Below are 23124 nucleotides of genomic sequence, written 5' to 3' on the forward strand. Positions count from 1 at the left end.
GCTTTTTATAGGATTAGGATGGTTGGGAAAATTCGCCATGAGCCTGAATATAAATAGTCACCGGATTTATAGCGGGGGTCCTTTGTACTTGTCCTGAATAAGAAACCATAAAACGACCTTCTTTCTCCCAGAATCACAGGGCAGGAGGAAAAACCGAGGGCACAGACCACAAAGGAGCAGTCCCTAGTGTAATCCCCGACAGACAGCGCAGGGCAGCCGGGACAACTCCATTCATTTCGGTTTGACAGTATCTAAAACAGTTCCGTTCCCAGTAAAAGGCGGCTCCAGCCTGAGATCCCTGAAGGAAGTACTCCTGATGTGTGGGATTGGTCAGCCGCCTGCTGGGAACACAGGGGTGTCTTCACCTCACCACACGCCCAGATGCCTGTATCCATGTCACGGCACAGTCTGAGAGGAGTGGCCAAGAGGGAAAGAGCAGAGGTCTATCATTAGCCACGCAGGCAGGGAGCGGAGGGGCAATAAAACCACTGCTCACTGCCTGGCGGGTACGCTCCCCATCACTGGAGCCGTGGCAGTGGGGGCGGGGCGGGTTGCCCGGCCCCTGGACCGGTGAGAGTCGTTCAGTGCTATTTCTTCCCTTACCCTGCTGCTTTAGTTGCAAGATCCAGGCTAGAGACAGGGTGAGGGGTAGGGGGTAAAAATGATCCTCGCCCTCCGACCATTCCTCTTCAGCAGTATTCTAGAGTTCAACCTCCCGTATTGAGATGAGGACACTGAAGCCCAGAGTGATTACATTCATTCCGTCAGTCAAAGAGTAGAGCACAGTACCTCACACTTTGAATGAATAAACGAACAAAACGCCGGGAAATCATTCGAGGAAACCCGCCATGGGGGTCTATGAAGCCCTGGTTCGCCGACCAAAGGACCTGCGCTACTGTGAGGAGCAAAAGGGACAAAAACTGTGGGACGTGTCTTTTGGACATGGGACATGACTGTGTTAGCCACTGTTCTTAATTAAGTGCCGCCGGGCCCAAGTGTGTGTGCCCCTCTCTATCCAACCAATATTTCATAAGCTCCCAGCCCGCGCTGCCCTAGGACCTTGGGGCAGATTCAGTGGTGAACAAAACAAAGACACTGTGCTGGAGAAGCAACAAAGAAGGGAACATACAGACCCTGTGCACCCCCCACTTAGAACCCAAGCTTGCTTATGTTTGTTTGTCTATTTAAAAGAAAGAAATGTAGAAATGTGTCCCTTGGCAATAAAGTGTGGATTGTGGATGTTACCGAGGGCTTATAATTTCTGCCCCAAGGAGAGTAACGAAGGGGAGCCGATACCCACCTTCTCCGACACTAACACACATATCAACAGCCTTCTGCAGGCCTTGGCTCTAGGCTGAGAACAACGCCCACCCCGTGTCCCTGTGACCGACCCAGCCAACCCCGGAGCCCATGGCTATGTCTCGAGAGCCAACCCCATCTTCGGCCCGGAGCTGGGAACAGGGTGGCTGGCTCCTGGCAGTGTTTGAGAAAGAAACTTCAATGGTTTGTGCTGGGGGCCCTGCAATCCCCACGTCTTCACAATCACCAGCCTCTGAGTGGGTTCACTGCCCAAGGAGGCCACTTCGAGCTTTTAGCCCTGTTGGAAGCTGGGGAAGTGGCGGGGTGACTTTCAGCACTTCCAGCCAATTTTATACACATTATCTACATGCGTAAGGCACCAAAGAGGATGCCTGCGAATACAAAGATGACCATGAGGTCTGGGGTACACAGCTATTCAAGAAGAGTTTCCGCTTACCAGCGTTCAAGTTTGACCTGTCAAAGGTACTGAGAAAGGGACGTGCTTTAAAGTCTACCTCAGGGTGCCGCTTAGGGGCTGCTATGGCTTTTTATATGCATGTAACCCTTCGTAGCCCACAGCTGGGTGAGAAGAACGCTGGAGGGGTAAGGGTGTGGGAGTCACAGGGGAGGGAGAGGCACACAGGCAAATGAGGTCAGCTCCATAGTTCCAAGAGCCGTTTTACCATTTTTTCCAGGAAGGAAAACGGAAGAGTCAAGCTTTAAGGAAAGGCCCACACCTTAACATGACTAAACACTTCCTCAAAATTTGTTCTGACTTCATAGGTTATATGAATCTATTTCCTCTAGGCTTTCCAATTTGTCGGTGAATAATGGCTCATAATAGTCTCTATCTTTCCCTTGTATTGCTGTGTTATCGGTTGTAACCTCTCCTCTTTCATTTCTGATTTTATTTATTTGAGTCCTCTTTTTTCCTGGGGGAGTCTAGCTAATGATGTCTATTTTGTTTATCTTTTCAGAAGATCAACTCTTAGTGTCACTGATCTTTCCCATTATCTTTTTAGACTCCATTTCATTTATTTACGCTCTGATCTTTGTGTTCGCCTTCCTTCTACCAACCTTTCACTTCATTTGTTCTCTTCCTAGTTCTTTGAAGGTATTATGCTAAGTGAAATAAGTCAAAGAAAGACTAATACTATATGATCTCATATGTGGAATCTAAAAAAAAAAAACCCACAAACTCATGGATACAGAGAACAGACTGGTGGCTGGCACAGGCAGGGGCTGGGGGTACGTGAAATAGATGAAGGTGGGCAAAGTGTACAAAATTTTAGTAATAAGACAAATAAATCCCAGGGATGTAATGTGGAGCACGGTGCCTATAGTTAACAGTAGCATATTACATATTTGAAAGCTGATAAGAGAATAGATCTTAAAAATTCTCATCATGGGAAAAAAAAATTGTAACTACCTGTGGTGATGGATGTTAACTAAATCCATTGCTGTGATCACGTCAAAATATACACTACACATGTATCAAATCATTACCTTGCATGCCTAAAACTAATACAATGCTCTACATTAATTATATCTCAACATTTATTCAGAAATAATTAAGTGAGAATTTCCACACTGGCCCTTTCTCCTATCTTTGAGAGGTAAGGAAAAGTATTTTGAAGATGTTTAAAACACTAGAAAAATATTTGGAGAGTTTTTAAGTTTTTTTTTAAATTGAGGTATAATTCATATGATGCACACATCGTAACAGTACCAGTAAATCGGTCTTCACAAGTGCAAACACCTGTGTCACCCTCACCTCTGTCAACATACGGAAAATTTCCATCACTCCAGAAGATTCCCTTGTGCCCGTTCCTGGTCAATCCACCTCCACAAGCAACCACTCATCTGATTTCTATCACCTGATTGATTTTACCTTCTCTAGAACTTCATGTGAATGTTCTAACGCACAGTTTTGCCTTTTGAACATTGCTGAAAAAATACGAAGTGTTTCTAGAAAACACCTTTTTCTATGAGTGGAATTAGTGAAAAAATATTTTTAAAGGAACCACTCCCTGAAGGCATAAATACCTACATTATTTTCCTTTTTAGTTGCTTTAAATAACCATCCCTGTTGATTGGGAGACATAGAAAGCTGGTTATGCCAAATATAAACAACTGTTATCTACGTCCTAAACGCCTGGGCCCGTCCCCACTCCCCCACCCCCCACACTCCTGTGTAGTGCATTGTCAAATTATCTCTTTCTGGCAAGGCCACAACGTTCCATATACATAGGAAGGTGATTTTTTATCCCCTCGTTCTTCTGAGAAGAAGCCTATTACACATGAAAGGGCCCCCTCAAAAGAGAAATCTGCAGAGTAATTCAAAGGGAAATGATTTAAGAAGACGGACAACTTCTATTTAAGACTTCGGCAAACTCTGCCCAATGAGACAGAGCAACATCCATGATGTTCCTCACAGTGGAAAGGGCTTTTGCGGACATCCTTCAGCAAAACTTGACAGTCCTATCCTTCAAAACAGCTACAGGCTTGACTACAGGCCTTCAAATTCCTAAATGACTCTATGCTAAGACCTTACTATCACTCTAGCTTGAAAATATGGGCAAAGAGTAAATTAAGCCAGTAAGATAACCTTTCTGATGAATCAAGATCTTGAAGTCTGGTGTCCTGTCACTATTCCCAGGTGAGAAAATTGTCTGTGGGAATGTGTCAACTTTAGAAAATCTATATGTAATAAACCTTTATTTATTTTTAATGTTTATTTATTTTTGAGAGAGAGAGAGAGAGATAGAACATGAGCAGAGGAGGGGCAGAGAGAGAGACACACAGAATCCGAGGCAGGCTCTGGGCTGTGAGCTGTCAGCCCAGAGCTGGATGCGGGGTCCAAACTCCTGAACTGCGAGATCATGACCTGAGCCGAAGTCGGACGCTTAAACAACTGAGCCACCCAGGCACCCCTGTAAGAAACCTTTAAATGGGGGTACCCCTTTAAAATTTCAGTGTGGGAGGCACCGTCACTTTTATGTCATCCGCATTTGACCACATCGGCCAGCTTCTGCTTCCTATACTCCACACGTGTGCTGGGAGGTTCACAGGTCATTCTGGACTCCAGAGCAAGGCTCTACGAATATCCCATCCTCCGTATTCCAGACTAGCCCAGCACCTTACACAATACACCCTGTGCTTGCTGAATTAATCCAAATACTTCTCACCTTCCACGTGCCCCATTGTTGAAATTCCTCCTGTTCTAGGAAGCATCTTCTCCACCCTCAGTGAGTGGAGAAGTTGTTAAATCTTTCTCATCTGTCAATGCCATCCTTTACCACTGTAGTACCATCCTGGGTCATTAGTTAGCTTCTTAGCTGTATGTGTCTTACCCTCCCTGACTATACTGAGCATGTGTCGAGGCAGAGATTCTGTTCAATAAATCTTTGAATCCCTGTCTGTCACAGAGTATAAGCACTCAAATATGTGATAAATCCCATAGCTGTGTAAACCTCTTATAAATACATTTAAACTTGCAAACATGTTGCTTTTATACAGCTGTAGCCTGTTTTGTATGCTGATGATTCTAATACAATCACATTTTGTTCTAATCATGGCTTCCCTCACCTTAATATGCTCTATCATCTCTGCACATTACATAATCAGTCATGTCCACCCAAAGTTACTGGGAGAAATGAGCAAAGAGCAGCCTAAGCTCTTTGGGTCCTCGAATTTTAATCAACAAATTTTTATATTAATGTTATCTTTTTTTTTTGAAAACATAACAAACCCTTCTAAAGCAAGGGGTGCGTTAATGGGTAAGAATTTAGGTATGCTTTCATCACCTATTAATTAATCCACTTTTATTTATTTTTTTTTAATTTTTTTTTTCAACGTTTACTTTTGGGACAGAGAGAGACAGAGCATGAACGGGGGAGGGGCAGAGAGAGAGGGAGACACAGAATCGGAAACAGGCTCCAGGCTCTGAGCCATCAGCCCAGAGCCCGACGCGGGGCTCGAACTCCCGGACCGCGAGATCGTGACCTGGCTGAAGTCGGACGCTTAACCGACTACGCCACCCAGGCGCCCCTAATTAATCCATTTTTAAATGAACTTGCTTTCGAGGCACCTGGGTGGCTCAGTTGGTTAAGTGTCTGACTGACTTCGGCTCAGGTCATGATCTCACGGTTCATGGGTTCGAGACCCGTGGCAGGCTCTGTGCTGACAACTCAGAGCCTGGCACGTGCTTCGGATTCTGTGTCTTCCTCTCTCTCTGCCCCTCCACTGCTCATGCTCTGGCTCCCTTGGTCTCTCCAAAATGAATAAAAATGTAAAAAATAATAATAATAATTAAATGAATTTCCTTTCTCATGGGCAAGCATAAAACAAAAGGCATCTTTCTTCATATGCAAGTCTTCAAAGTTCTTACACCAAAAATGAAATGAGGATTACCTGCTATTTTGGGTCCCTGGACCCAGTTCCAGTTGTGTGTGGGAGGAGGTGGGGTGGGGGGGAGTGAGGTTGCCCCACACCAACAAGCGATTCTGCAGACATGAGCCCAGGGTTCTACCATTTAACTCAATTCTGACCCTATCTCCCCAGAGACAGCTTCATACCCCACAGGTGAAGAGCTCAGTCCTACAAGATCGCGCTCTTCCCTGTCCCCAACGTCAGACGCCAGTTTCAAATCTAGCTTGTCACCTGTACTTCTGACCCACTGGCTATAAATCAGAAGTTCCCATGACGCCCACCTCAGGGTCAATTAATTTCCTAGAGCGGATCCCAGAACTCAGGGAAACATTCTACTTAGCAGATCACAGACTTAATGTAAAAGGATCTAACTCAGGAACAGTTGGATGGAAGAGCTGCACAGGGCAAGGCACGGGGGAAAGCGCGTGGAGCTTCCGTACCCTCTCCAGACACCGCTCTCCACGCACCTCCCATGTTCACCAGCCCAGAAGCTCTCTGAATCTGTCCTTTGCGGGTTTTTTGGAGGCTTCATTACACACGCATGGTTGATTAATTCACGGGCCACAGGCAAGGGATTCAACCTCCAGCCCCTAGCCCCTCTCCTCTCCCCAAGGTCAGTGGGTGGGACTGAGAGTTGCAACCTTCTCATCACACACATTGGCTCCACTGGCAGCCAGCCCCAGTGCTTAGGTCTTTCAAAAGTTATTTCATTAACATAACAAAAGACACCTTTATCACTCTTTTAGGAAATGTCAAGAGTGTTAGGGGCTCTGTGACAGAAATGAAAGGCCAGATAGATATACATATTTCTTCTTATAATTCACACTATCATAAATGCCCATCCATACCCACAAAGGTTGTCTGATTTACAAAGTTCTGAAGAATTTGAACAGCCTGTTTAACGTTAGCTGAGAGAAGCAACCTCAGCTGTGGGTGCAAGAAGATGCCTAAGTTTGGGGCACCTGGGTCACTCAGTCTATTGAGCTCCTGACTCTTAATTTCAGCTCAGATCATGATCCCAGGGTTGTGGGATCAAGCTTCGGGCTGGGGCTGAGCATGGAACCTGCTTGAGAGGCTAGTGTGTGTGCTCTCTCTCTCTCTCTCTCTCTCTCTCTCCCTCTCTCTCTTCCTCACCCCCCTCTGCCCCCCAGTCCCCACTGAGCTCTCTCTCGCTCTCTCTCTCACCCTTGCCCCCCCATCCCCCACTTGTGCTCTCTCTCTGTCTCTCAAATTAAAAAAAATGCCTAAGTTTCTTGCAAGTCCAAGTTAGCATCTCTGCAAACGATAAGGCCAGGTTGGGGATTTTTAATCTGAAATTGAAGCCATTGGTCTCCAGGGAGCTTAACTAGGGACCAGTGAAAAATACCTCAAAAAACAAACCACAAGGAACAAACCAAACCAAGTTATCTCTGAGAGAGAGACTGGTTGAGACCAAGTTCATCCAACCCAAGAGGAAAAGTGGCTCCTTTCCCAGGCTCTAGATGACATAGACAGGAAAACAAAGAGGCTTCAATGCACTTAAAAAAAAAAAAAAAAAAGGCCAACAAGCCAGGTTTGAAACCCCAGAGCCCTCAAATGCCATTTCTCCTGATGAGCTTGTCTATATGCCATCTCTGGTCTTAGAATTAGAATTTCACCTGTATTTATTAGTCCCCTCCACCCTCCACTCTGGACAAAAATGACGCAAGTGTGCATTTACAGTGATTTCCTCAAAAATATCTATACCCAAGAACTCAGTCTGCTCTTTTCCCTTTCGAACTGGAAGCCCAGGTCCTTTTAGGTTCGCAGAGATGGATCTAATGATGAGAGCAGAACCAAAGTCTAGCCAGGAGGCAGAGGCATGTTAAGTGCTCTCTGGAGCAAGGTGACTCTGCCAGGTGCACTCAGCCCGGACAACCCTGCTTTCCCCACTCCGTCCGGGCTGAGCATTCTGGGCTGGCAGTCAACTCCTGTCAGAGGAGGGTCAGGCTGTGTCTACCGACCTGCCTAAGCCCGTTGCGCTGATTGCTAGCCCACCCACCATTCAGTCACACACACTGCTCAAAAATACCTAAGTGTGAAGAGAAAGTGAGTGGTGACAGGGATAATGGCAAACAATCTGAAAGTTAAAAAAACCAAACTGCCAAATCAGGTGTGGATGAGATAACTAGAAGAGAGTGGGGGCAGTGGGCTGTAGAATGTTAGTAGGAGTATTGTCAATCCATTTAAAAATAAAAGAAGGAAATCATGAGGATGCACTATGGATGCAGACAGGCTAGAACTCAAACCAGCAAACCCATATTTAAGGAAAACACCTTGGCCCTATGAGCCAGATGACAAATGGCAAATGAATGCACATTTTTTTTTATTTTAAGGTAAAATTATATAAGATATATATTACTTACCTTAATCAAATTAATTGTGTTAATAAGATATATATCTAATTTAATTTATATCTATAAAATATCATGTTTTAAGATTCTCTACTTGATTCAACCTTTTTCAAAAAACCAGTCCAGGGATGCCTGGGTGGCTCAGTCGGTTGAGCCTGACTTCAGCTCAGGTCATGATCTCACAGTTTGTGGGTTCGAGCCCTGCATCAGGCTCACTGCTGTCAGCACGGAGCCTGCTTTGGATCCTCTGTCCCTTTTTCTCTCTGCCCCTCACCTGCTTGCTCTCTCTCTCTCTCTCTCTCTCAAAAATAAATAAAACATTAAAAAAAAAAAACCAGCAGTCCCTACCTCCAAAAACAAAATCTGAGTTGTCTTGGTTTTTTTTTTCCTTTGGGGTAAGAGGGTGTGTGTGCATTTGTGTGTGTGTGTGTGTATAGCTTTGCAATACTGTAGAATCAATTAATCAATCAATAAGAATATAACATATTTATATGCACATACACGACATCATCTGTTCTATTTTTACTGATGAAGGGATTGATTGATTCTATAGTATTGCAAAGCTAATACTAGGGCCCTACCTCAATCTGTTCCTGTCAGTGAAGAGCTTTTATTTATTTGGGATGTTTATCTTTAGTTTTCAGTAGAATGAGAGAGTAACTACCCACTGACATTTATACATCCATTATAAAAAGGCATAGTTTATATTATACAGTGACAAGGGCCAAAAATCTGCAGTATTGCAAGTAAAATGGAATAATGGGGAATTTAATTTTTGATCATATAATTTTTTAAATATGGTTTAGGGGTGCATGGGTGGCTCGGTCAGTTGAGTGTCTGACTCTTGATTTTGGCTCAGGTCATGATCCCAGGGTTGTGGGATCAAGCCCCATGTCAGACTCCATGCTGACTGTGGAGCCTGCTTGGGATTCTCTCTCTCTCTCTCTCTCTCTCTCTCTCGCTCTCGCTCTCGCTCTCGCTCTCGCTCCCTCTGTCCCTCCTCCCCCAGCTCATGCCCTCTCTCTCTCTAAAAAAAATAATAAACTAATTTTAAAAAAGTAAAAAATAGGGGTATCTAGGTGGCTCAGTGGGTTGTGCGTCTGACTTCAGCTCAGATCATGATCTCATGGTTCATGGGTTTGAGCCCCACATCGGGGTCTGTGCTGCCAGCTCAGAGCCTGGAGCCTGCTTAGGATTCTGTGTCTCCCTCTCTCTCTGCCCCTCCCCACTCACGCTCTTTCTCTGTCTCTCAAAAATAAACATTAAAAATTTGTTTAATAAAAAATAAAATATGGTTTAAAAGGCCAACCTTAACATTTTGTTTTACATAACTATCATAGGCTACATATTTTTCCTTTTTCCAATTTGCAGCAAGCCCTTCATGAAGCCAAGCAATGAAAGGGCAGTGAGTGAACAGGAGACTAGCACCGAAGGTGCGAAGGGCACCCTGTGTCATCTAGGTGAGAAGAGGAACACCTGCAATCCATCCTCTCCTTCAGCGATCCGCACCTGCCTTCCCTACAGCCAACAGGCAGGTGAGGGTGGGCACGACTTCCCAGAAAGCTGTTAATGATTCTCCTTATCTTGATCTGTATTTCTTAAAACATTATTGCAACACTAAAGAACAAACCATCTTCTGTGACACAAGCATTTTTTTTAACTAACAGTCTTTAAAAAAAATTTTTTTAACATTTATTCATTTTTGCGAGAGAGAGACAGAGCACGAGCAGGGGAGGGGCAGAGAGAGAGATGCACACAGAATCTGAAGCAGGCTCCGGGCTCTGAGCTGTCAGTACAGAGCCCGACTCGGGGCTCGAACTCACTCACTGAGAGATCATGACCTGAACTGAAGTCAGACGCTCAACCCACTGAGCCACCCAGGCACCCCTACAAGCATTTTCAATTATTGTTCCCTTTCAGTCTTTGATCACATGCATGGAGATATATTTTACACAGCTGTGTCCTAGTGTATGTAAGTTTGTGTCCTGATCTATTCATTTATTTTGTAAAAGAATCTTTTCATACTTCCATTTACTTATTCAGCAAGCATTTATTAAAGTACATATCAGGTTTCAGGCACTATTCCAGTACCATGTATAGAAAGATCGATCAAAACCAGATCCCTGCTGTTGAAAAGCTCTCAGGTTAGCAGAATTTAACAGAAAATCACAACACAGTATTGTAATAAATAAAGATTTAAAGGCCTCTTGGGTTTACCATCTCAATCAATGTCTTCACAATCTTCTAGCTGGATAATATCACTTAATTCACATAACTATTCCCTCTCTTGATTATTTTTCATTATCACAAGCAATTATGCGTTTCACATTTTTTTTTTTTCTGTTAACCATTTTCTTTGGATAAATTCCCGGGAGTGAGATTACTGGCTCAAAGGTTGTTAATTCAGATTTTAACAGCTCTTGCCATACCTTGCTAAATAGCTTCATACTAGGATCAGAAATATGCACAAAGTCACCATTTCTCAGTATTAGCCACAGTCTTAACCGCTAAGTATTTTCTCGAGATTCTCAAAAGCAGGAACCCATTATTGTCTTAATTTGCATTTATTTCATTAATAGCAGTGTGGAACAGTTTCTCATGGTAAAGAGTTTTCTTTCCCCTTGTGGGCTTTGGGTCTATGACACAATTATCTACCATTTATCATTGTTACAGTACCTTCTTAATATATTTTCATATGATATATATAATAACTTTTTATGATTTCTTGCAAAATGTTTTGTCTGTTGTTCTTTTTTTTTTTTTTTTAGCTAAGCTCGCTGCAAATTATACCAAAATTTTAATTCTTTTTTTTTAATTAGTCACACTGTTCATTATTTCTCTTGGAATTTCTTCCATGGGTTTGGTCTTAAGAAATGTGTCCCTTGGGGAACCCGGGTGGCTCAGTCAGTTAAGCGTCTGACTTTGGCTCAGGTCATGATTTCAAAGTGGGTGAGTCTGAGCCCCACGCCAGGCTCTCTGCTGTCAGCCCAGAGCCTGCTTCCAATCCTCAGTCTCCCTGTCTCTCTGCTCCTCCCCCGCTCTCCCTCTCTCTCTCAAAAATAAACATTTTTTAAAAAAAGGAAAAAGGAATGTGTCCCTTTCACCATTGGCATAAACCTTCACCTCTGTTGCCCGTTCCTGTTTTGCTCATTCATCTTTCAACAAACGGCTCCCGTGTGCCCGACTTGGCAACAGGGATACAAAATGGTGAACGAATGACACATGAATACAAATTCTCCAAAAAGTGGGAGATAGGCACACGTGCTTACTTTGTGTCCTCCAGGTGCCATACTGGGAGTCCCGGTAACTGATTCTCTAGAGACAGGTATCTTTGTTTGATGCCCTATTTACTATTTATGATTCTGTTAGTGCGGGTGTAAACTGGCAGAAAAGCAAAAGTGATGAGAATGATTCTGTTCAGATAGCAATGAAAATAAATCTTGACTGCCAGAGATACAAGTGCCTTATCCCCTAGAAAAGATAACCTCAAAGGGTATAGTTTACTGTCCCGTGGGGACACGATGTAGTTTTGCATCCAACTTAGCAACCTTAATCAAGTATTTTCTCTTTCAAGTCATTATAAATACCTTCCTCTTCCACAATTCTCTTTGAGCCAGCCATACCATCTTGCAGATCCCCTCATTAATGAGTTACATAAAGCTTTGACGCATGCTCATTTTATGTTTGTATGAACAGGGAATGTGGTGGCTAGCATCAGCCCTGCTACTTGGACCCATGCCACAGTTCGCTTAATCTCCTCCTTGACTTCTAGCTTCCTTTGTTTTTTTTTGTTTTTTTTTGTTTTTTTTTTTTGTAAATCATGGGGTTCTGTAAGGTCGAATGGTACTCAGGAAACAAAGGCTCTCAGAGAAGTGCATTTCTATATACAGGTACATGTGTTGAATCAGAATGAATGATGACGCTGTAAGTCTGAAATCCACGAACACCCAGGACGGAGGGGTTGGGTCTGAGACGCCTGTGCCAGTGTGTGGCAGGGCACTTCGCCAGCAGGGCTGGCTCTGAGCAGCCAGGACCAAGGAGGAATAAGGGAACGTGGTGCAGGGGAAAGAACTAGGGTCTCCAGCCACGTGGACCTGGCTTTAACACTCGGCCCTGACTCCTCTAGGGTCTTTCGAGTCTCTTTTCTCATCTACAAAATGAGGCGCTTGTGATGGGCCACCAATGGGCCAACGTGCAAAGAACCTTGTCACATCTGTCTTATACTAGGTCTTCGATAAATGTCGCTTTTCTTTCCCTGTGAATCCACAGTGTGCCCCACCACGAAGACTGAATTCACCCTCTAGAGATGGCTCAGGGTCACTCTGGATGGCAGGAGTCTCCTAGCCATTGAAGCGGGGGAGAAAAGCCAGGCAGCGGGCTGGGACCTCAGAAGTACTCAACAAAGACAGTAATTTCCAACGGCCCACACCTGCTCCTAATGGGCTTGGTGGCGTTCCTCTCTGGGAACCCACTTCCTCTGAGAAGAGACTCGACTAGACAACATCGAAGGTCTCCTTAAGCTCTAACATCCGCCACAACAAGGCCAACCGGGGGTGGGTTCTGACAGCCCACCTGAGGCCACCCACCCCCCTCCCCCTGCGTGGCACACTCACCTCTCCTACTACCTCTATGATGTCGCCCACTTTCAGCTCGAGCTCGTCATCGTTCTGGGGCAGGTAGCTGAATGCCACCTGGCAGCGGCGCCTCCGTCGCTCGCCTGAACGGGAAAAGCAAGATATTTAGATACAGCTCTTGTCTCGAAATTAGATTTTAAAGAGAGGCTTCCTAGGCATGCAGGCAATTAAGCTGACTTGTCTCAAATACGCTCTCTGGGACATGGCTAGAGGCCCGCCCGGCAGCCCTGGTCTCAGAGAGAGGCAGTAGAAAGCAGAGCAATGCTTCTTGGTCTTTTAAAAGCTGCTGGGTCGAAAGGCATGGAGATGAGAAACCGATCCGCTGGTGCAGAAGGCAAAGACCCCAGCCCCGAAGCGCTGGCGCACAGTGTTGCCTTAAACGCGTTTCCGTGGGTGGGGCTTTGTATCTGCTGCCGTTGATTTTTAATGAAAGCTGATGTGACGTGGTAGAGTAAAAAGAATGGTCTGCTTCTAATGCTAGCAAGGCAGAGGAAATTTTTCCCAGTGTGCAAAGGAAAAGATAAAGCATCCTGGCCTTTTTCTTACTAATCATCACCCTTTCAATGTGGTGGAACTCAGGCCTGATAAGCAAAAGCTGATTAGATTTCAGCCTGCTCTTGGTGCCATTTCAAATGCCCCAGAGGGGTTCAACAAATCCACTTCTGTCCTCTTCCCTCTGTCCCAGGGGACCCATTAGCAGGAGGACTGGCTGCTTACACAGAGCCAACCCAGGCAAATCAAGATAAAAGCCAGGACCACACTTCACTTGACCGGAGGACACTCAAGGGTACAGCATCTCACTCACGCAGAGCGGCCCAACTGGGAGGCCCTGGCTCAGAGCTGGTTCAAGTACAAATGCAAGTGTCCACACCACAGACATGCACTGCGGGCAGAAAGAACATGCATGTGGTATGTGTGATGGGGGTGGGGTGGGGAGACAGACAGACAGACAGACAGCAGTGGAGGCCCAAGCCGGGGAGAGGTGGACCAAAGAGAAGGACTGGGACCAGCACTGCTCAGAAGTTTGTTGCTCAAAGCTGACCACCTCACAGTGCTCCCTCCTGCCACCGCATGGCCTAGAAAACCAAAGGGATCACCGACTTCAAGCCAACGCATTTAGAAACGCTGACATTATTTTTGGATACTGCCTACAGTGACTCTTTTCCTTTTCTAGTCTTTTCCCTAAGAAAGCAAATCCCTGCAGGAGCGATCACAGGCCACATTAAGGCCCCCGTGCAGCATGACATCACACAAAGGGGAAGGTCTGGGCTACATCTCATGCGCTCACAGATCAATATTTTTCAAAAGCCAGTGGCCTAGTTCTCTCTGTTCCATTTTTCTCTGCCCGAACCTCACTAAGGAAGAACAGAGTCGAACAGAAGGAAGGGGGCAGGAGTTCAGAATCGATACCTTGTCTAATCACGTCTCTGGCGACTGCACAAATACACTCCACCCCTTGGCGCAGAACCCCCAGCCCCCTGGTCCTGACGAGGACAAACGCAGAGCTCTCAGGCCAACTGCCAGGCGCTGGCTGCACTGTTGGCAGGTGGCACAGGGCCACCCATGGAGGGCCTGGCTCTCCCGCGGAGCATGGCTTCTCCCTGTGGGGAGTCAGGAAGAGTGGGTCTGCAGGGCAAAGAACTCTACCGCAGTTCCATGGCGTCCAAAGCGATGGAAGGCAACTCCAGCGCTCTGTGTTGTGAAGGGTACAGATCCCTCATCCTATCTGAGGAGGTCTAGACGACGAGGCGGTCTTGGCACCCATCTCCTACTCCCTGGGACTCTCTTGCCCCCACATACACCTCTGAAGATGAAGTTCTACTATAAATCTTTAAGACCTTTATTCGCTCGATGTTATATCAAAACCAAACTCTGCAGATACAAATCTGAACACAGAACAAGTAAACATGACAAATGTCTACAACCCAACATTTATAAGCACAGAAGTCACCAGCCCTCACCAAAGTGACTTGAAAATAACATCTGAAGACCCAGTGTTAGCTGAAATGGTAAACACAGTTATATGCAGGTTCATATATTCACAAAACCCTCTGTAAAAAGTAGCATCTAGCCCAGTAGTGCGCAAATGGTGGAAGAGAGAGTGATGTATTCTTTAACAACAGACTGACACCGCAGACTCAGAACAGACCTGGAACAGAATAATCAGATTTCTCTTGAACCAAATCTCTGCATCAGACTTCCATAAAGCCCTGTCTGGTATCAGGAAGAATGACACATTTCCTAGTTTCTGTCTGCCAGGCTAATCGACATTTCTTAAAAGCCTCTAAGAAGTTTATTTAATTGGTGGCATAAAGTCCTATAAAACACAATGCCAACATACAGGACCAAGAAAAGCGAGTCACAGAGAGATATCCAGAGGGTACTGATGGTAAAGGCCACCCGACCTTACCCCAGGTAGTAACAGTTTTTCCCTCTGGCACTGGGATAGCGGGCAATCTTTTCTAAAGCACTTCTGGTATCCAGCACCATATCTCATCCTGCCAACCACATGGCTTGCAAAGAAAAAGAAAGGAGCCAGAATGAGCAACCACTTTGCAAATGAGAAAACTGGGGCTCAATGACTTACCCACAGACACCAAGCTAGTGAGTGGCAGTATTTCCTTGGTCTGAGTTCAGAGCTCGCCTCCAATGCTGGATGAACCAATTCTGTTCATATCTTGTCCCAAATTCTCGGCAATTCTGTACTTAACTGCTTCCTGCAATACTGTGCAACACAGCCTGAGGTTTGTACCCAAATTCCTGGACTGCTGCTCTTCCAGGTCTCAACTTCTGCACATCACTGTTACCAGGTCTACCCAACCTAAAGTCCAGTTTCAAGTGGGTGTCTGACGGGGGTGCCTGGGTGGCTCGGTGGGTTGAACGTCCGACTTTGGCTCAGGTCACGATCTCACGGCGCGTGAGTTTGAGCCCCGCATCAGGCTCTGTGCTGACAGCTCAGAGCCTGGAGCCTGCTTTGGATTCTGTGGCTCCCTCTCTCTCTGCCCCTCCCCTGCTCACACTCTGTCTCAAAAATAAACAAACATTAGGAAAAAAATGAGGTGGGTGTCTGACAATGGGAGACACTGCATTTCAGTTGCCTCTGTCCATCCAAAACTTAAGGGAGTTTAAAGATGTCATTTGCCATTTCTTCCTCTCCTGGCATTTCACTGATGTTTACTGGTCCATCTTGACCTTCCTTGAGAAGGTATGTCAACAACAACGTCATCTCGTTTCAACAGCCGGCATAAACTGCAGAAAAACGAGTATGACTTGCCCAAGGCCGTGGTTTAGGATCCCTTAGTTTGAGCTGTTCACACCCAGGGCCCAGTTCACGTGAACTCAAGTTTTAACACATTACAATGGGCTTTTTTTTTCTATGGGATACACTGAGTCATGAGAGAAATTTACATCTACTTGCTGATCACGGCCAACAAGACAAATCTGTATTAGAACAACTAGAAAGAGGAGAGAACACAGGCTCTTCCTCCTTCACATCAGGGCCATTGCCACCATCCTTTGTCACTGTGTGCGTTTTCTAGGCCGGACCAATTAACTCCTTACATGTAATTGCAAGAAGTAACAAACACAAGTTTTACGGACACATGTGCAAATGTATATGTGCACGTGGCTTACCAAAAAAATGTATAGATAAGGCAGACTTCACAGGGGATACTTGATATGTCTCTCCTTTATTGTCATACTGCACGATGGCCACGAAATACACATGCATGACCATGCACTCATATGTAGAAATATCGGCACACAGAGGGCAAGGCAGGCACACTCAGTCTCCCTCACTCGGCCCCATTCGTCCGTGACCTTACATTCATGGTCAGCTTTGTTTAATAAAATGATAACAGCTAGCATTTATTGAGCACTTATTGTGTGCCAGACACTGCTAAGTACTGTGTATGTATTACCCCACTTAATTCTCACAATGAACCCCCTTCTCACAAACAAGGAAACACAGAGATTGCGTGTTCTACCCGAGGTCTTACAGCTCGCGAGCAGATGCAACTCCAGAGACACCACCTCCCGTGTTTGACTGTTCTTAAGAATGCTCACTTATAGGTCTTGAGACTGCAGAAAGGACTCGCCGGGCCAATGTGGGACATGGTTAAAATGTGAAACCAGGAAGTGAAAAACCACAGATCAGGAGCATTTCCTTACAGCTGCTGGATACTGAGGATATAGCTGCCGGATATTTTAATGAAATAAAACTGGTTGGAAAGGGAGGAAATGAAGTACACTCACACTCTCTAAACATGACATAGCAGAAACTAAAAAGGGTGCCATGACCCACGTACAGACAGCACACTCATCTATATTTTAGAGCCTTCCAGGGTCTTACAACATGTGAAAACTTTACTAGGCCAATTCATTCAATGACCACAAAAATCTAACAACAAATAATGTAGTAGTTGAAAAAATTATTTGGATCAACTAAAAACTTTCAACACCCACACAATCTTTTTTTTTTTTTTTACATCTTATATCCCCTTTGACAGAACACCAGTGCAACCACAAGGGTCTAAATCATTTGAGATTTTCAAGGAACCCACTGAATTAATCAAATGGATCCTCACTGCATGCCTAGGGAACATGGCAGTATCCTGAGATCATACTGCAAGAGAAAAAACATTGATAAAGGTCAAAGAGAAAATTAGAAAAAGCCCCCGATTTTGTTTCCAGGGTTAGTTACTTCTGGCATTTTCTCCAGATGTGGCCTGGGGACCACCTACCTATGTCAGAAGGTTGAAATGCAGGAAAGATCTATGGAACTGTAGTCTCTGGGCAGTTGGGGTCAGGGACCTGCATTTAAACCTGACTCACCATGTGACACTACCCAAAAAAATCTAAACCTCAACAACAAATCAGTGCCACTAATTACAGGTGACAACGGGTAACAGCTGGTGACTAGGAGAAAACACCTTGTGGAAACAGGTGATCTCCCTTTAGAGGACTCTAACCAGTGGTTCTCAGGCTTGGCTGCATATTGAAATCACCTGGGGAGCCTTCCACACTCTAAACAGCAGTCCTTGAGGAACTAGGTCTCCATAGAATAACGGCTTTTCCCGAGGCTGGGGCAAAGCAAATACAAAGTGAGAATGGAGCAGGCACGAACGCTATCACCATGAAGTGCTCAAACACTGGAAGGGTCATCTCAAGAGGACACAGAGAGCAGCTTGATGGGGCCTCCACTGGCCAAGATGGGGACAGTTCCAGCAGGTACTGAAGGTTGTATAATGATTCGTTCACTTCCAAAATTATTCATGAGCCCAGACTGATAAGTTCAAGAGGTAGGTAGGTTGCCAGCTACCTAGCTAGGTGAATGGGTAAGATTTGATAGATAGGTACGGGGCAAGAAGGGAAAGTTCTCCTTTAGAAAAAGAATGTCAGCTGATAAATACAGAAATGATAGAAATAGACAATCACCATTTTATAACCATCATAGCAACCAATGATTCTGGCCAGCATCAGTGGTTGCTAAAACCACTGGGTGAAAGCTTGTTGGAGATTAGGATTTGTAAAGAGTCTCAGAGTATCTCCCCACAGATTATTTATTAATTACGAAAGGAAAATGGTCTTCTTAGAATGGAGAAACTGGAGAGACACAGCCTTAAAGTTCACATCGCCAATAATGGGATTCTTTATGTGGCATGCGGAGAAGGACTTAACATCACCTACAGAATGCTTCCACCCCAAATATTTCACCTAAATCTGACCGTGAGAAAACAATCATGCAAATCCAAACCGATGGACAGTCTACAGAAACTGACGTAATTTTTTAAAAAGTCTTTTTTAAGGGGCACCTGGGTGGCTCAATTGGTTGAGTGTCTGACTCCTGATTTCGGCCCATGTCATGATCTCATGGTTTGTGAGTTTGAGCCCCACATGGGGCTCTGCGCTGACAGAGTGGAGCCTGTTTGGGATTTTCTCTCCCTCCCTCCCCCTCCCCACTCATGCTCTCTCTCTCTCTCAAAATAAATAAACTTTAAAAAAATTAAAAATATTTTTAAGTCACTATCACATACAATTTTTAAAAGGCTAGGGAACTTTTAGATTTAAAAACAGTAAAGAGATACAACAACTAAATATAATGCAATCCTTAATTGCATTCGATTCTCTTAAAAAGGTTATAAAGGGCATTATTAGGAGAACTGGGGAAATCTGAATATGGACTAATACTAGATAATAGCATCATATTGATGTTACATTTCCGGAGTGTGTCCGTTCATCCTATTGTAGTTACATAGGAGAATGAACTTATTCCACAGTATTCAGGGATGACGTGTCCTGGTATCTGTCACTTCCTTTCAAATTGTTTAAGGAGAAAAGGAGTGTGTGTGTATGTGTGTATACGTACACAATACATATACATATACATACACACATAGAGAGAAAAAAACAAATGTGGCAAATTGCTAACATAGGTGTTCACTGTAATACTGTTATAACTTTTCTGTACAGTTGAAATTTTTCTAAATAAAAATTTGAAGGGGGAAAGGAAAAAATACAAATGACCAGACCCCACCCTTTATCAATGGTCTGGGATGCAGCCTGGGCATCTGTATTTTAAGAGCTCCTCAGGTGAGTCTAACAAACAGGATCGAGAGACATCCAGACAGATCAGCTGTCCAAAAAGACATGGGATTTTCCAGGACAATGCTATACAGGTTCTAACGTGCAGCTTCTTTTCCCAAAAGGGAGAAAAACCAATCTCATCTGGCAATATTAGCCTAACACATAACCCAGGTGAATGCTGCCACGCTGTGATTTTTATTTCACAGAACTTTGGAAAAGTTGCACCAAACAGCCTCTAGCTCTGGAAGTGTGCTCCTGGGAGACTGGGGGATGGAAAAGATGGCACTCCCTGCTATGATTCATGAGCCACTAGTGCTGGGGGTGCAGCAACTCCCCAAGTTAGTGAGCAGATTCCAGATTCCTGAAGAGGCTATTCTTGAGTCAGAAACCTCAATTTATGCAAGGGGCCCAGGTTTCCTATTTCAAGATAGAAAGACAATACCAAGTAAACAAAATACATGTGGAGAATCATCCCTTTTCCTTGAAACATCCAGTGGATTTGGCATGCAAGGAAAGAGAGACAGTTAAATGGCTGATCTTGCTGGACCCAGCATCATACCCTTTGCTGGGAACATTCCTACTCCTCATCCTGTTTCAATGTAACATAACTCAGAGGAAGAGAAGGACACTTCAGAGGTTGATGGCATGCCAGAAAAATGAGGAACTAGTGGGTCTTTGTCGCCAAACCCTCTGGCTGTGGCTGGACCATTACAGCGGAAACATATGGTATTTAATTAACCAGCACTGTTTGGTCCCTGGAGATGAGCCTCCCTGATTCTCTTAGGGCTATATAATCAATATCGTTGCACGGCAGAAAACAGTAAATCCATGTGCCTGCTACTTCAAAAAGGGAAGGTTCATCTGAAGAGAGGTTATAATTATGCCAGTGCTCATTTGCTCCCAAGTCCCACCAGAATACAGGAGAAAAATGTAGATTCAGTAGGGAACCATTTATTATGGCCTCTAAGCCATGGGGGATGGGAAGGGAGGTAGGTAAAGTCAAAAGTCACATAAGGAAAATCAACGGGGTCTTGTTGGAGATGAAGGAGACAAACACTGATTAGGCGTCCACTATGTGCCAAGAACCGGGCTATGCATGTCACATGCCTTCGCTTAAGTTCTTGCACCAACCCTGTGAGCTTAGGGATGCTGGCCCCATCTTTCTGAATGGGCACAGAAAGGCTGGATAACTTGTAGGAGGCACATGAGTTAAATAAGTTGTGGTCTGCAGCTCTTTTCTTCCACCAACCCAAGATAATACCAGGAAGGCAGATTAGGTGTGCATTTCCAGGGTACTCTGGATGATGAGTTAAGGATGAGGACTTGACCAGAGGACGTTTCTGGACAGAGAAATGACAACAAGATGTGGTGAGGACAGTGATGTAGGGAGAAGTGGCTGGTGTCAGAGGTGTGCAGGATGGCTTGGGGGAGGGAGCCTAGAAGCAGGCAGACAGCCCAAAAGAAGACAATGAAAGACAGAGAAAGTCTGAAAAACATGATGAAAACCTGAACAACAGTATCATCATCAGTTGATGTGTTTCTGCTGCCCCCTTTGGGGGCCAATGACCCTCTTTCACCGGTCTTTGATCCCAGCACCTAGCTCAGTGCCTGTTAGAGCAGACACTCAATCCATTCTTTTTTTTTTTTTTTTTGACACTCAATCCATTCTTGATGGATCGATGGATGAATGAACTGATGAGTACCTATTCCACATTCTGTCTGTGGGTCACTGTTTTGTGAACAAAAATTTTGTAGACAGTCAGAGGGGTCCTAGAGAAGGACGGAAAGGGTAGAAGTAAACAGTTAAAGCTTCAACCTGGTGTTAAACTGGGCACGCCTCAACGTGTGCTTTTTGAAAAGCCGATGCCAAAATGGCTAAGATGGTAAATTTTACATTGTATTTCACCACAATTTTTCAAAAAGCCAATGCCACCTTGAATTTTTGCAGCTATAAGGACAGAAAGATGGTGGCCCATCGTCTTGCCATGGGGTCAAAAGGGCCTCATTCTCCACTAACATTGTAGTCTGAAGCATCTGTGATATTAAACAATGCGTGATATACTCGCGTTTATGGTCCACTGTCAATCATCCACACCAGATAGCAGAGCAGGGATTTACCTGAGCGAGAAATTATGTATGTTGGATTTTAAATGTAGTCCCATTAAAAGACAGAAAATACTTAAATAGGGAGGGATATATGCATAAGCAGGTTCAGGGCAGCATTGTATCTAATAGTAAATGCATATGTGCACAGAGATCTGTACAGGAAACACCCTGAATGTCCGCTGAGAGGGAACGGCCACATGGTATATCCAGGTCACGCAAGGATCTGAGCAGCCTTTTAAATCAAGCAGGCGGTTCCATGTGTACTGACATGTAAAAGGCGTCCATAATACATTAATATGTGAAATATACTCCCGACATTGTAAACACATACACACTACACTCCCTTCTTCCCTCTATAACCTCCACCCTAGACTCCAAAATTTACTCTTATCACCCAGAGGCTAGTCATAGAGTATGTGCTCAAGAAATGTTTATTAATGAATAAATGGATTCATTCAACATTCAGTTAATATGTGAGGGCCTAATACAATTTAATGGGTGAAATAAAGGGTGTGTATGTACAAGAACACGCTTGTGCAAGGATAGAAAAGGGTATAGAAGGGTATGCCCCAAATTAACGGTAGTATTTTTGGAAAGGGGGATTAGCAGAGTGTGAAGACAGACTCATGTAAATGTTTCTGCACATCGGTTTGTTTTTCCAGAGAACATGTAGTAATACACTGTAATAATTTTTAAAAATCATCACGGTCACCTGTTAAAATAATTATCATGCTTTATGAAACTTAATTCTTCTGATTATGCTTTGATGACATTAAGAGTAAAGTTAGTTCCTATTCTCCAAGCCACTGGATCAGGCAGAAAGGTGGCTGCCAAGGGCTGAATATCAAGGGGGCTCTGAACCGGTTGCGGCTGGTCCCGGACGACAATGGGAGGTGTGAGCCTGGAGAAACAGCTCCACACCTGGAGCCCAGACTAGTTATTACTCTGATCAGAGCCACCACCATATCCTATCAGTTATGGATCCAAGGTCGTTTTCCCTGGCCTGAGTGCACAGACCACACAGCGTAGCCATCTCCCTCCCGGCGGCAGGGGCTGGGAGGGGTGAGGGGGAAAGGGGGGGGGGCTGTGTCCATCTTCTGAGCCTGCTCACTCACGACACAGGAACGACAGATAACCTAGTGGATAACCAGCACTACGACTACCTCATGCTCTTTGCCACTGAGTGGCCCTTCGCCTCAGTTTTCTCATGTCTCAAATCAGAACAACGGGACGGACCTACTTCGCAGAAGGGTTCGCTGTCACCTGACACCCTCCCTTTTTTCCACTTGTCTTACCATTCGTTAATGTGTTTAAAGGCACCTTTGTGAATGATTTATGCCAGTTCAACTAATTTTCTTTTTGCCGGCCTTCCCTCCCCATCGGAGCAAGATAAAGAAACCATACTGAAAACCACGGTCAGTGATGTGGCTAAGCAGTCTCCGGGTCTTCCCCTTTCCCTAGGCCAGTCCCAGGGGGTGGTTTTGGCCTTTCAGGATGTTCTTTAATCTAAACAACCCACAGCAGACCTTACCAGGGCGACACTTCCCCAAGTGTCCCTGGCCTGAGTTCCCCAGTCCAGGACGCTTTTCTCTGGGGGAAGGGAGTCTGGACGTTCAGAAGAGAAAATCTGATACATAAAGCACACTGCTCTTCTCCACTTTAGCAAGGCTTATTCTGGCAAAATGCCCAAAAGAACT

At 44.8% G+C, this 23124-nt stretch overlaps 1 protein-coding gene across 8 annotated transcripts in view; it reads right to left on the minus strand.

The window, feature by feature from the left end:
- Window positions 1-23124, minus strand: part of SH3KBP1 (SH3 domain containing kinase binding protein 1) — a 330782-nt gene that overhangs the window by 148368 nt on the left and 159290 nt on the right. For all 8 annotated transcript variants that reach the window (XM_040468252.1, XM_040468256.1, XM_040468254.1 and 5 more), the window contains one exon: window positions 12716-12819. In XM_040468252.1, the coding sequence (XP_040324186.1) occupies window positions 12716-12819 (104 nt within the window). The remainder of the gene's footprint in view (window positions 1-12715; window positions 12820-23124) is intronic.

The sequence above is a fragment of the Herpailurus yagouaroundi genome, unplaced genomic scaffold, assembly GCF_014898765.1.
Source record: "Herpailurus yagouaroundi ecotype Mexico unplaced genomic scaffold, PumYag 67690, whole genome shotgun sequence".
Taxonomy (NCBI): domain Eukaryota; kingdom Metazoa; phylum Chordata; class Mammalia; order Carnivora; family Felidae; genus Herpailurus; species Herpailurus yagouaroundi.